The sequence below is a fragment of the Solanum verrucosum genome, unplaced genomic scaffold (genome assembly GCF_900185275.1).
Source record: "Solanum verrucosum unplaced genomic scaffold, falcon-dt-bn FXZP01000151.1, whole genome shotgun sequence".
In the NCBI taxonomy this organism is placed as follows: Eukaryota; Viridiplantae; Streptophyta; class Magnoliopsida; order Solanales; family Solanaceae; genus Solanum; species Solanum verrucosum.
This window is the reverse complement of record NW_026020202.1, coordinates 1,567,748-1,582,137: the sequence shown is the minus strand read 5'-3', so window position 1 is coordinate 1,582,137 and position 14,390 is coordinate 1,567,748. Positions and strand designations below refer to the sequence as shown.

Here is a 14,390-nt window from a genome sequence, read left to right as displayed (position 1 = left end):
CAGACTCCATAGAGGGATTCTTATAGATTTTGCCAAAAACATACAATATCACCTTGAATTTTAAATAAAAAGGGTATGGGGAAGTATCTTTCAAGGAAAATCTCCTCCATGTCTCTAATATGCAATTGATCTTTGGGGCAGATCACCCATCCATGTTGTGGCTTCAGCCATTAGTGAGAATGGAAATAGTTTTAGCTGGATACATTCTCCGCTCATGTTCATCGCCTCATCGAGGAGACAAATATCCTCCATCTCTCATGTGCATTTGGGCAAAAACAACACAAACAATAGAGTAGCAAGAAAATAAAATGCACACAAATCTGTATTTAGAAATCAACAAAAAAATGAGCATTAACCAATGCCCGGAAACGATGTCATTTTTTTATAAACGCTCAACTATGTCCCATATTTTAGGGCATATGTGGTCATATGTAAAACAAATAGCCAGCTTATGAGGTCGGGGTCGAACCACAAGGATTGGTATATGGAACTCTTCTTCTATTCATTTCACCGCTCAAACATGATAGCAAATTGAATTCTCAACAAACATACATATGAAAATAGGGGGTTTTAGCTAACAACTAAGATTTTGACAAAATTAAGTAACAAAACATGGTTTAACACAAATGAGAGCCAAACAAGTTGGAAAAGACTAAGGGGGTGTCCCGAGATATCAAGTGTATGTCCCTTTGATTCTCACGAACTCCAAGACCCTTTCAATTAAAACACCAAACAAAGCTTGAGTGAATAGACTATTCCGAGCTAATATCATTAAATGTGAAACCACTCGAATTATCTCATCTCTTACTCTAATCCACAATATAAATTTCATCAAGTCCTCACTATTGAGTCTTACCCAACTCCATTACGCTTTCCCAAGTCAAAATGGTGTTAGAGGGATTAATCAATGTTTGCAACCACTTATTTTAGATTCAAATTTCAAGACAACAATAGATCCATACAATACAATAAGTTGATTAATCAACATCCATTCATGGTTTTACACCCCCTCTAGAACACACACCTCTAGAAAAGGATTTAGATACTCATAAAAGATTAAATATAGACAATACTCATAAGGGAAAGCTTCATTCCAATAAATATTGACAAGCAAAACTTGAATTGGCCCAAATTTGAGTTTTCTTTCTCTACAAGCTAAGAAGTTGTTACTACTCTTCTATTCTCTGCCTTACACTCTATTTTATATCATATTATGTCATCTCATATGTCCAATTCCCTAATCGAGAAGAAAATAAAGGTACATAATTGCACAAATCCCTATTCTATCCTTAAAACATCCCAAAGGAAGCACTCTTTTTTTCAAAATTGCATTTTGGCCCTTCAGCTTTCGTCCTTTAGGCTTGTGTTGGATCAGTGAGACGCCGATCAGAGAAAGTAGTGTGACAATCACCTCATCGCATCAACCTTCAATTTTCATCAGGATTTTCTACTCTAAGATCGGCTAACACCAATCAGTCATTGTATTGTGCTAACTTCATGCTGGTACTGAGGCATCAAAGCTCCATTCAAGACGACGTTTAGTCGGTGAGACATTTATTGGCTTCTACGGGATCCAAGTTAGTTCCATTGTCGTGTGCTTCAATGCTTTTTGGCTTCAAATCTATCAAACTTGCTTTTTTCAAATGATGCATGTATACAAGAGAACTAGGACCTAAAATCTCTTCAACTAGTATTAAAACATGACAATGATTCATAAATTTGAGTCCAATGAGTCCTTAAAATACCTACTCATAACCTGCGGTTTCAATGTGTAATTGATTGGTAGTTATAATCGGTTACATGAATTTCATCTTTCATTTGCTCAAAGTTAACTATATTATTGCGATTTTGGAGCTCAAGTTTGAGTGAAAACAATGGGAATCACTTGGAAGTGTTGATAGTTAGCATTGGGACGTTGCTTGGGTCATTATTCTCATGTATATCTTGTAAGTTCCTCTCAGTTTCACTTCTTTTGGTTCATATCTTGATTATTCTTTAGATTTCCTTGGTTGGGCTATTTTGAGCTCGTTTGTGCTCGGATTGTGCCCATTTTTGTGGCACAAGTTCCTTGAGCTAATTGAGACTTTGTGATGGAATCATTATGAGATTCCATGCACGGGTCCCATGAATCTATTGTGACCTAGTTTTTAGGTTCTAGCCCTTTATAACAATTTGGGTAACTATTTGCTCGTGTTGACATCTACATTGTAATTTGATAGTGTGGCATCATTTAGAGGATACTCTGAAAGGAAAATTTCATAGATAGAAGTTTGAGTAAGATATCATCCTTGAGGTAGGTTACAATCTTTTCTTTGAAATATTATCGTGATTGTGGGACTGAGACCTTAAACTGGCTGGAGTTCGAGGTTAGTATGATTGTATTATGATGGGTGGTTACCCTGCTGATTATGTGGTGTGAATGTATTGAAAATGAATTGACTGTGTTTGGTATGCACTCATACACACAACCTCCATATTTAACATGTTTTGAGATAGAAATGTCCATTTGAGACCCTCAAACAAATTTGTCATAATTTTTAATTATTTTGGGCTCCTAGGGAGTGTGTTACTGGTTTACTTGAGGAAACTTGAAATTTTGAAAAGAATTATATCATTTTCTAAGGTTTTTGTTTTAAAGATGTATTCACATTAAACTTATTGGTTTTACTATCGAGGCTTAAATATTTTTAGGAAAAATACCATTTTCTAAGAGCTTGGATGAAAAAAGAGAAACGCTTAAAACATATGTATTTCTACTATTTTGTTGAAATATGGGTTGTTTTACTTGATACCATGACCCCGAGGGAATATTTCAGGTTGCACTTCATGCATACTGCATATGCTGATGATCTTCGACAACCCACAAATTGAATTTTGGATTTGTACTTTTACTGCATATGTTGATGAGCTCCGACGGGTCTACATAGTTGTCTTAGGGAGCCGACGGGGTGACCAGTAAGATGATTTTGACACTTTTAATCTTATACATGCATTGGCCACATATGCATTGTATCGCCTTGCATTATATGTCTGTCTGTAATTGACTTGTATTCAGGTGTCGAATTTTCATTATAATTATTAACTTTACTATCAATAGCGGTGTGTATGACTCTAGCTATATGTTGAATTGTAGTGTTAGCACTATCGTGCATCTTTGATTTATATAGTTTCTATTTGAGCTCAGTCGATCTATGATGCCTACTGAGTACCCCATGTTTTGGTACTCATAACACAGTCCTACATCTTTTCTTTGATGCAACACCTATTACGATCCAACCCCGCTGATTCCAAATCTTTCAAGACATGTCGCTCTTGAATCGTGGTGAGCTCTTGGCATACGGAGATTTACTGTTTTCTGTCTTTTGTAGTGTCTATATATTTTATAGTTTGATTAGACAGAATTGTTGTATATCATCCCTTTTGTACTTAGATATTCTTGTATTGGTGGCACAAGGACTGGGTTTGGTTCTTGTATGTTGTTTTGTCTTTCTTGATCACTTTCGGGGCCTTTCTATATACTAGTTTTTGAGCACGCGTTTTGCGTGTGTAACCTGTATTAATGAGTATTATTTCTTAAAAATTTAAAATATTATTAAATAATATGATTTGAGTTTTTCTTTTAATAAAATGTGTCTAATTGAGGTTTCTTACTTTGTCCCACTACTAATTGTGACACTCCAATTTCATGACCTGACAAGTGAATGCATTGAGATAATAATATGAGAAGTTAATAAAATAAACTTTATTTATAAGTCAAAAATGAGTTTGTAAAGCAAAAGGGAAAAGATAAAAAGATTGCATGGGATTAATCCTCTGCAAACCGTAGTGCAACATTAATATTTCTTTAATTAAATGCTTGATAGGAGATTATTTACTTTTTGTACCAAAAATGGTGTAAGATTAACTTTGACCGAAAGGAAAAGATAAATCTTTCAACTTTTTTTATTTTGCCTTTTGAATCTCCTAATAATTATAATGAATGTGTTCAAAATATTATATTAGATTTTTATCCACAAGCACTTAAAACTAATTATTTAATTATAAATTAAGGTGTAAAAAGTCTTAATATTTATATTTTGAAAATCAGAATATTTATAAACATAACTACTATTTTTATTAGAATTTAATAATATTTTCATACATAACTTTTCCGCCATTAATCTAATGTTATATGTTTCACCTTCTTTTTTTCCAAAAAAAAAAGGAGAGTAAACATTCTATCACAATCATTCTTAAATATGAAAGTTAATGTACATGTAAATTATAAGTACATAGAACAAAAAAAAAAAGATACACATGAGCAAGATAATTAGGCATTTCTTTTTGCTTTTGTCTCTATAATGAAAACTGAAACAAAAAAAAAAACTAAACAAATAGTATACATTTGAGCATACAAAATAAAAATATAAAATTAAAGCAAGTTGCTAACAAAGTAACAATTCAACTATATAAAGAGAGATAGAAAAGTCTCATAATAATTATAATTTCTACAAATAAGTATAAAACTAACACACTAAGCTCCAATGCTTTAACAATTAAATTCTTGTCTATTCTCGTGACTATATAAGGGGATCTCACAACTTTCACTACAAATTGTGACATTATTTCACCAGTTTAGAGCTCCTACACACAAGAATTCTAGAAGTAGTAAATAAAAGTCTTTCTTGGAAAAGTTAAATTTATAAAACAAAAATTATGGAAATATGAAAAGTCACATGGAAATTTGAAGGTTCAATTACTATTAAAATAAATATAAAAAAGATAGATCATAAAATTTAACTTTAAAAGATACATGTATCTACTTTAATTTCTTGTCTTTAAGGAATAATTACTCATTTGTATTCTTTTATTATTTGTGTGAGAAATTTGAAAGGTTAAGATTAAGAAATGAGAATAAGAAGATTAAATATATGATAATTATAAAACTGAGCTTTTAACGCGTAAAATAATGATGTAATTAATTATTTTCTGGAAAAAGAGAAGAGCATACATACATTTTAGTAAAGGTAATACAACAATTATTAATAAAATTATAAGTATTTAATGAATTTAATTGCAATATAAATGTTACATAAATAAGATAGATAATTAGATGTTTTTATTATATTTTGATATAAATTAGGGGCAAAATAACAACCCAACGTTGAAGATAGGAGCTTCTTTATATACATATATCTGAAATATAATTGAGATATTATTATTTAATATTTATTTGATTAATTAAACTTTTAATTTAGTATAGGGTTAAAATAATAAGTATATTAAAAAATTCATTGTAACTTACAATTTACTAAATGTTACACGTATAAGATAGATTTTCATCTTTGATGCTTCCCACTTTTAGTAATATATTTATAATTAATTAAAGTATTATTATTTAATATTTAATTAATTAGATGTTTAATTTAGCCTATATATATAATCTGAAATATAATTGAGATATTATTATTTAATATTTAATTAATTAATAAGTATATTAAACAATTCATTGTAACTTACAATTTACTAATGATTCTTTCATTGTCTTTCTAATGAATAACTTACTATTCAAAAAATAATTAAAATATATTAGTATTTAATATTTAATTAATTAGATGTTTAATTTAGCCTATATATATAATCTGAAATATAATTGAGATATTATTATTTAATATTTAATTAATTAATAAGTATATTAAACAATTCATTGTAACTTACAATTTACTAATGATTCTTTCATTGTCTTTCTAATGAATAACTTACTATTCAAAAAATAATTAAAATATATTAGTATTTAATATTTAATTAATTAGATGTTTAATTTAGCCTATATATATAATCTGAAATATAATTGAGATATTATTATTTAATATTTAATTAATTAATAAGTATATTAAACAATTCATTGTAACTTACAATTTACTAATGATTCTTTCATTGTCTTTCTAATGAATAACTTACTATTCAAAAAATAATTAAAATATATTAGTATTTAATATTTAATTAATTAGATGTTTAATTTAGCCTAGGGGTAAAATGGTAATCTAACTTTTCATCTTTGGAACTTCCCACTTTTAGTAAAATATATGATTTTGTATTTCTATATACACATCTATGGTATGTGCCCCTCTTTTTATTATTATTACTTCCGCGTACGTAATCGTTTGAAGTTGAATATTTACCTACTGGGTGGTTTATGATCATGACCCAATTTCGGGTCCTAACAATACATTTCCTATGAGTAGCTTAATATAAAATAATTTTGAAAACCCCTCTCAATTAATGGTATAAATGATTTTCATAAAGTGTGTGCCAAAACCTTTTATATAACTTATTGTGTACAAGGATACTATGTAAAAGATTTGTTGTATAATTTAAATATAATGATTAGAAATTAAAAACTACACATGTGGATAAAATCACCACACTAAAACGCCATCATATATCATATTTTATTAAAAGACAACTAAACTACTCATGTGTGGTTGTAATTTTTAGAGTAACTAAAAATATTATCATTAATTTTTTTATGTTCTCTAGTTTTCAAACTGTCCTAATTATAAGCAAAGCCATTCCTTAATCTTTGACATTATTAGGCCTCTAATGTAATGATTGGTTAATTCAATGCCTCTATAATATTGTAGGCACTTTGTATTCATCTATAAATCCATCTCCATTGTTTTTGTTTGCATTGGCAGGTGTCTAAGAATCCATACCCCCTTTCCCTCCTGCCAGCAGGAAAACCCAAAAAAAAATAAAACAACAACAAAACCCCAAAAAAAAGTAAAATGGGAAAACTTTTAGTTAATGTTTTCCTAGTAACATTCTTGGTGTTTTTGGGGCATAATGTGGAAGGACTTGGGGTTAACTGGGGTGACATCTCCTCCCACAAGTTGCCTCCTAAAGATGTAGTCAAAATGTTGCAAGAAAATGGCATTAAGAAGGTGAAGCTTTTCAATAATGATGAGACCATCTTGAATGCCTTGGCTGGAACTGGCATTGAGGTCATGATTGGCATCTCTAATCAACTCCTCAAGGATTTGGTCAATCCTGATGTTGCCAAGAAATGGGTAAAAGAAAACGTCACACGCTATGAGCCTAAGTCTCCTAAAGGAGTTAATATCACGTAAGTGCATCTTTTTACCTTTTGATTCATCATTTGTCATATACATAAACATGCCTTTTAACTTGATGTCAGCTTACATCTATACCCTCCAACTTTGAATGTACATAACTAGGTACTTAAATTCCTATAAAATTAAACATGTCCTAATACACCTAGGATGCAAGTTTAAGTGTCCACCCAAAATTGGCGAAGCTAAAGGACACATTTATCTGTTATGTGTATCATTAAACATCATTCATAAATAATGTATTTATAATTGGTGCAGACTTGTAGGTGTTGGTAATGAGCCATTCTTGAGAGATTACAAGGATACATTGACAAATGTTACAGGGCCAGCATTAGAGAATATCCAAAATGCACTAAATGATGCTGGACTTGGTGACACCACCAAGGCAACTGTACCTCTAAATGCTGATGTTTACTTGTCACCAAGCTGGAATCCTGTACCTTCTGGGGGATTTTTTCGCGCTGACATCATTGATCCACTCAACTATATTCTTAAGGTGTTGAACAAGAATAAAGCTCCTTTCATGGTCAATATTTATCCTTTTCTTAGTCTTTTCTATGGAAATGGTGCCTTCCCTTTTGACTATGCCTTCTTTGATGGTGTGAGCAATCCTCTTAAGGACAAAGATGGTGTTGAATACACCAACTGCTTTGATGCCAATCTTGACACTTGTGCAGCTGCTCTGGCGGGAGCAGGGTATGGCAACATGACCATTATGGTAGGAGAAATGGGATGGCCTACAGATGGAAACAATTATGGTAATGTGACATTGGCTGAAAAGTTTTATAAAGGATTTGTATCATATCTTGCTAAAGGAAAAGGTAGCCCACGTCGCCCTGGAAATGTTGAGGCATACCTATTTGCCTTATTTGATGAGGATAGGAAGAGCACACTCCCAGGAAACTTTGAGACACATTGGGGACTTTACTATGACGATGGAACGCCAAAGTTCCCTCTTGATTTACATGGAAATAAAAAGACTCTTGTCTCCGTGCCAAATGTAGAAAAACTCTCCAAAAAATGGTGTGTGATCAAGCCGGATGTTAAAAATTTTACTTATCTTATGACATATGCTTGTGACCGCGCAGATTGTACACCTCTTACTAATGGATCATCTTGCCAAAGCCTTAATGACGCTGCCAAGGCCTCATACGCCGTGAATGCCTATTTCCAAAACAACCAACAAAAAGATGATAGTTGTAATTTTGAAGGCAAGGCAACAGTAACCACAAAGGATCCATCTCAAGGGACTTGCAATTTCACCATTGGCTTCAAGTCACTTACTTCTCTTTCTCCTTCTCCTTCCCCTCTTCCTTCTTCCGATCACTCAGACGCTAAGGCTCCTTCATCATCATCATCATCAACTTCTCCTTCAACTCCAAAATTTTTAGCCTTTGCTTCCATGGGAATCTCTTTTCTTGTTTCACTATTTTTCATGTAGATGAATTTTATTTTGTTACTTAATAATTTGTGATTCTACCCTATAGGATTGTTATTTTTGTGGAGAGTCGATATTTAAATGTAATCTTTTTTCAAATAAAATGTATGGATCATGAGATGTTGCTTGATCTCCTTTGGATTGGCAAGCAAACTCATCATTTTTTTATTGTATGTGTACTACATATGTTAAATATATATATATATATATATATATATATATATATATATATATATATATAGAGTACATGCTACCACACTTTCTATAAATTTTTGTAAATCTTTAAACCATGTGATGGATTTTATGATGTTTTTTGTCATTTGGGTCGAATCCCATAGAGAATAAAGAGAAATACAAAGTGTTAAGGAAGAAGGAAAAGACATAACATTTCTCGAATAAATAAGGGGTGTGGGTGGAACACCACACACCATTCCATAATACCCCGCAACTTAAATTATATTTACAACTTGTAAATGTCGATGAATTGGTATGATATCATAGGATTAAGGTTTTCAATGGGAAATTATATCAAGAAATACTTATCACTACAAGTGTTAGACCAAATTAGTTAGAAGCAAACGGGAGCCTTCAAACATTGTCTAACTTGGAACAAGAATATCTCTTGGTATATATAGAGTTAGAGGCCATACTATATATCAAATTCAATATCATTGAGTCTAATTTTCAGAAAATCAAAACACTCATACATATATCTTCAAATTAAAGTAAAAATATGTGTATGTTTTACTATTGAATACACATAGGACAAAATTGGCCGCGGTGGACACGTGACAGCCACATGTGGTGCCGGTCAATATGTAGAGAGATCTCATTGCCATTTTTTAATTTGATGGACTGATTGAAATTAATCCACTTCTTGAAATCAATGAGTTCGATACACTTTTGGTTTATTGATACCCTTATATGCTCTACCCATAAAAATCAAAGAGTTAGTATGCCTTTATTATGTTGCGATATATTGAGATCATAGAAATTGAACTGGTTGTTGGAATATAATATTGTTGCGATCTTATATTTTGTTTATCTTAGGAATTACTTGTGAAGCTTCATATTGAGAATTGATAATCGTATTCATGATCGCCATCGAGTCTACTATTACATTTTGAGTCAAAGTAGTCATGTTACTCATATCTAGAGAATTTACAAGTCATTTATATTTGTTGATGCCCAATTTCTTGAGGGAGATATATTTCATGTTGTATGTAGTATGTACTGATAGAGGCCCAATCTGGCATCTTCAATAGGAGGGTTGTTGCTTTCAGCCTTGGTTTGTAAGCTTCATTATTTCTGCAACAATTGAGACAAATATTGAGTTAGTGTAATTATGACCCTCTAGGTCATTTCTATGTTATTACCTTCTTTTCATTATTTAGAGCATTCCTATAGCAATTTCAAGTCATTTGTGACTTGCTGGAATTGACCGTTTAGTTACCTTGTCATTCATTTGGATTTTGTGCAAGTCTTTGTATTTTGAAGCTTCTGAAACTTGAACGAGAGGTCAAAAATTTTAGGAATATGGTTTCAGAATGAAATTATGACAGTTCCGTCAGCTTCGAAACACCGAGTTTGGTTTAGAAGACCCTTGGTGCGGATCCTGAGCCCCCTTGTGGAATTTGACATAAAATGGAGTTTGGGTGTGTGACCCACTTTTATCGAGATCTCGTTGAGTCCAAAATGCTAAATTTGGTGTGGTAGCATATTTCGTTTGTGTGCACGGGGTTTCCAACCAATCCCCAGCACCTAAGCAGAGTCCGGTGGGACTTGGCTATATTTTCTGATGCCTCATGGTGCAGTCGCTTTCGCAGCCCTGGTGTCACTTAAGTGGTCTTCGGCTCTTCACTGTGGCAGACCTGGCTAGCGAGGGGTCAGTCGCTTTAGTGGCCTTGGCTTCGCTTAAGCGCTTGCCGCTTTAGCGGCCAGGGGATCACTTAAGAGATGGTCAGTCTGGGTGGCCTGCCGTGTTTGCGGTGCCGCTTAAGAAGCGTTAGTGACCGCTTTTGCGGCACATGCAGTTAGTTAAAGACCATTTGGGGGTCTTTTTCACCATTGTGTTAAGTTCGATTTTGAGTTTTCTCAGCTCGATTCTCTGGAGGAATTAATATTTCTTGCTGGAAATTGTTGAAGCATTGTGTGGGAACCCTCGGGAAGGCATTGTAGGTTCATTTCAGAGATTAGTTCTTGCTCCCTTGACCTCTCTTTGACCACTAATGGAGTTTTTCTTTGGGTTGTGTTGCATGAGCTAAATTTCCAGATTTTCAAGCTTGAATAGTGGCCCATTTTGGGACACAAGTTCACTAAACTCAATTGGGCGTTTTGACAGAGTCAATTTTGGAATTCTCGACACGAATCCCATATTTTCATTTTTGACTTGATTTTGGGTCCGGCTCCAATTGTTGTGCTTTTGGTGTCAAACTGTCCGTATTGACGTTGTGATTCTATTTTTGATAGCGTGGCAGCGTTCAAAGCTCCAGAATTATGATTTTAGAGCGCGTGTGGTCTACTTTGAGGTAGGCTATGGCTTCCCGTCGTTTTGATTGAGCTCGAGAATGTGAATGCATGTTGATTGTTGAAATTTGGGATAGGATAGTAGTTGGTTCATGTTAGTTGCTTAGAAACCATAAATGATCATATATATAGTAAGTATACACACAAATATAATGATCATATATATTTCACAATTAAAATATGATGATGGAATAAAAGACAAGTAGAGAAGTGGAGATAACATTTTTATAATAAGATATTCAAATCATATGGAGTTTGGCTAGAAGAAAAACAGTTGCTGAAGTGACACCAGGAATAAAGATGTAATTAGGGATGGCTTGTGGAATAACACTTTGCTTGATGAATAATGTAATGAATGGGACTCCAAACAAGTATAACAATACGTCTTTGGCTCCCAACCCTGTGATTTTTGTTTCACCAATTATTTCAACAAGCATTTTGTGATACTCTTCCCTTTTCAATGATTTTCCACTGCAAATCTCATATTCCTGAAAATTGAATTAAAATATCTATTATATCATGTCCTTTAAGAGTAAACAACTATTTTTGTTACTAAATATTGATTTGCTCCCTAAGGATTTTAGTTTACGTATGGAAAAACATATTGTTAATGTGAAAAGAATAACCACAATTGTTAGACAAAAGTGTCATTTGCATGCTTACTTGGTGCAGCCGCTCGAGTGTGGCAATCCCTGGCACCCTTAACTGTGTGCACCCTAGCTCTTTGTTGATATCTCTGTCAAACAATATAACATGAATATAAAAGAGATTTAAACTTACTTTTCATTTGTTGTTTCAATTCTTCGATAGAGATTAGATTAAACGGAAAATAAATAAGGTTTATAATAGCTTATGACAGACAATTGTAAGGTCATTAAATTTGTAGGCTCTAATCGAAGAGAATAGCAGAAGAAAAGTATAATGGGGACCTTCTGCTAGCTCAAGATCTTTAACTAAGATCGAAAAATTCAACTAAAGAAGAAGAGGAAGCTAGAAAGTTAAAAGGAAGAATTTTGGAACGAAGACATGAATCTTCTGTACCATAATCATCTTTATTTTTCACACTAATGACATGAATCTTCTGTACCATATTTACTTCGCCGGATATGTATATTTGGTGCGCTCAAATGCATGTATCTTGAATACATGTGGGTCAAATTAAGTGTAATTTCTTTCAGATACATTGTATCGATCCAAGCGTGATATTTCGCATGTATTTGGATATACTGACTTTCTCGCTTGCCTCTCTCCCTATGTATCTTTATTCGAAAATGTATTACATGTAACTAGTGTCAATGTTGACTCTCTTGCTTGCTCTCCCTCTCTAGCTCGTCTATCTCCCTATGAATTTGTATTTCAAAATATATGGTATCAAAGATACATGTATATGACTTGAAATTTGAAGGAGTGGTATATCTGACTTGAAATCTGATTTGAAATTACTAATAAGTGAGAGAATATGTCATTATTTCAAACTATAGAGTGGATTAGTATTTAAAGAAGTAAAAAGAGCGAATGAATAAGGTTTTATGAATGGAGAAAACATAACAGAAAATAATGGACATTTAAGCCCATTACAAATAGAGGAGGTAAACGATACCATAGAAAGTCTAGAGTCAGGGGTAGCCAAGATATGTGCTGACACATTAAAAAAGTATTTTTCAAACAAAGTTTTGAATGATTTTGTTACACATTCCATGGAGACCATAAAAGAGACTGAGGTCACTAATCAGATTGCTTTGGAGGGAGATAATGAAGATGTTTTCCAGGTTATGTCTCATGTGAAGTTAAAGGTAGTTATTCCACTTGATGAAATGAGAGGGCTCTTCAAAAGACATGACAGAATATTGGTAAATGAAGAATTCTACAACTGATTTGTCTTTGTAGAGGTAGAGCATCTATCAAGGACTAGTTTAGATCATGCATCACTTGTATTAACATGTGGGCAAGAAGAACAACATATGTATCATTAGGACTTACATCTTCTTATAATTTTGGATACAACATGAAACATTCATTGGTATAGTAAATCACAACTGACTTACTAGGAAATTCTTTTTTAATTTTGTGTGTTGTGTTTAAACAAAAGTTGAAGCAGCTTAAGGTGGCCTAAGTTAAGTGGAGCACAGACACATTTGAAGACATTTTGCATGAACAAAAATCATGTTGAAATGATAGTGTATGGAACATGGAAGATCACACTTAACAAAAACACCTTTTAGCGGCAATAAATATACACATTAACAAAGAGTGTTAAAGCCTTTACAGACATTAGTTAATTGTCATTGGATCTAATGTCACTAAAAGCTTTAAGGACATATACAAAGAGTGCTAATTGCCGCTAAAAGTACATATTTAGTGGCAATTAAGTCATTGCCATTAATTAATTGCCGCTAAAGATCATTTTTGATGTAGTGTTACTTACTCGACTGTTTGGCAGACTGCACGGCAAAATTGTGCTAAGCTCCATTTCTTAGTGTTGTTAAAATGAGTGATGTAGCAATTGTCTATTATTGGACCAATATTATCACTCTGCTCACCATTTGCTGCAAAAAAAAAAAGCAAAAATATTACAAAAATTGACATGAAAAGAAATGAGGTGTGCAACATAGAGAGAAAGAAGATAGACCAAATTTCTTGAGGGATTGTCCCATACTATGCAAATATTAGGTGAAATGATCAAGAACAAAGACTTATATATATATTACCTCAAATTAAGACAGATGATCTATTAATGTAAAATGAGACTTGAAAAGGAGGATGAGTATATCTTGAGCATGAAGCAAAAACACTTTTGACACTTTTCTATGTACAAATTGATACATATGACTTTTGGTAGCCAAGGAAGGAATGTTTGATCACTACTCTTTAACATTTGAGACAACCAAAAGACTATGCATGCCAAAATATTGTATTTCAACTTGAATGGACTATAACTTTTGCCTCAAAGAAGAATCTACTAATTTCTTTTTCCAAGTCCAATTAAGAGTGTGTTTGGTAGGAAGGAAAATGTTTTGCATGGAAAATAAGTTGGTTATTTCTTCATGTTTGATTTGGTGAATGAAAAAGATTTTTTTAGAAAATATCTTTTATTTTTGGCTAGAGAGTAGAAAATACTTTTTAGGACAATAGTTTCTGACCTGGAAACCAACCCTGATAATTGATTCAACACCCGATCCGCGACCTTACCCCTGACATGGGACTCGATATTCGAATTGGGACCCGACCCTAATCATGATCTGAATCGAAACACAATCCCAAGACCCAACCAAGGACCTAACCCTGACTCCCAACCCCAGACCCAACATTCGAAC

At 32.9% G+C, this 14,390-nt stretch overlaps 2 protein-coding genes across 2 annotated transcripts; one reads left to right on the top strand and one right to left on the bottom strand.

The window, feature by feature from the left end:
* The first annotated feature begins 6,674 nt into the window (after positions 1 to 6,674).
* Positions 6,675 to 8,553, top strand: LOC125830045 (glucan endo-1,3-beta-glucosidase 8-like). Its single transcript, XM_049509261.1, has 2 exons — positions 6,675 to 7,105; positions 7,371 to 8,553. Exons 1-2 carry the CDS (start codon positions 6,768 to 6,770, stop codon positions 8,551 to 8,553), a joined length of 1,521 nt encoding a protein of 506 aa, XP_049365218.1. The 5' UTR covers positions 6,675 to 6,767.
* A 2,726-nt stretch (positions 8,554 to 11,279) lies between these two features.
* LOC125830070 (uncharacterized) lies at positions 11,280 to 13,740 on the bottom strand. The gene is made up of 4 exons (XM_049509294.1): positions 13,706 to 13,740; positions 13,502 to 13,622; positions 11,740 to 11,812; positions 11,280 to 11,564 (listed from the first exon to the last, which is right to left on the bottom strand). The coding sequence occupies exons 1-4, from the start codon at positions 13,728 to 13,730 to the stop codon at positions 11,316 to 11,318; spliced, it is 468 nt and encodes a 155-aa protein (XP_049365251.1). The 5' UTR covers positions 13,731 to 13,740; the 3' UTR covers positions 11,280 to 11,315.
* Positions 13,741 to 14,390: the final 650 nt, after the last annotated feature.

What these genes read in the sequence shown, in the direction of transcription:
- LOC125830045 (XM_049509261.1), top strand. Translation starts at nt 6,768, where the DNA reads ATGGGAAAACTTTTAGTTAATGTTTTCCTAGTAACATTCTTGGTGTTT. An exon ending in CCTAAAGGAGTTAATATCAC is followed by an intron (nt 7,106 to 7,370) that starts GTAAGTGCATCT and finishes TAATTGGTGCAG; the next exon opens with ACTTGTAGGTGTTGGTAATG.
- LOC125830070 (XM_049509294.1), bottom strand. Translation starts at nt 13,730, where the DNA reads ATGGGACAATCCCTCAAGAAATTTG. An exon ending in GCAGTCTGCCAAACAGTCGA is followed by an intron (nt 11,813 to 13,501) that starts GTAAGTAACACT and finishes ATTGTTTGACAG; the next exon opens with AGATATCAACAAAGAGCTAG. An exon ending in CACTCGAGCGGCTGCACCAA is followed by an intron (nt 11,565 to 11,739) that starts GTAAGCATGCAA and finishes TTCAATTTTCAG; the next exon opens with GAATATGAGATTTGCAGTGG.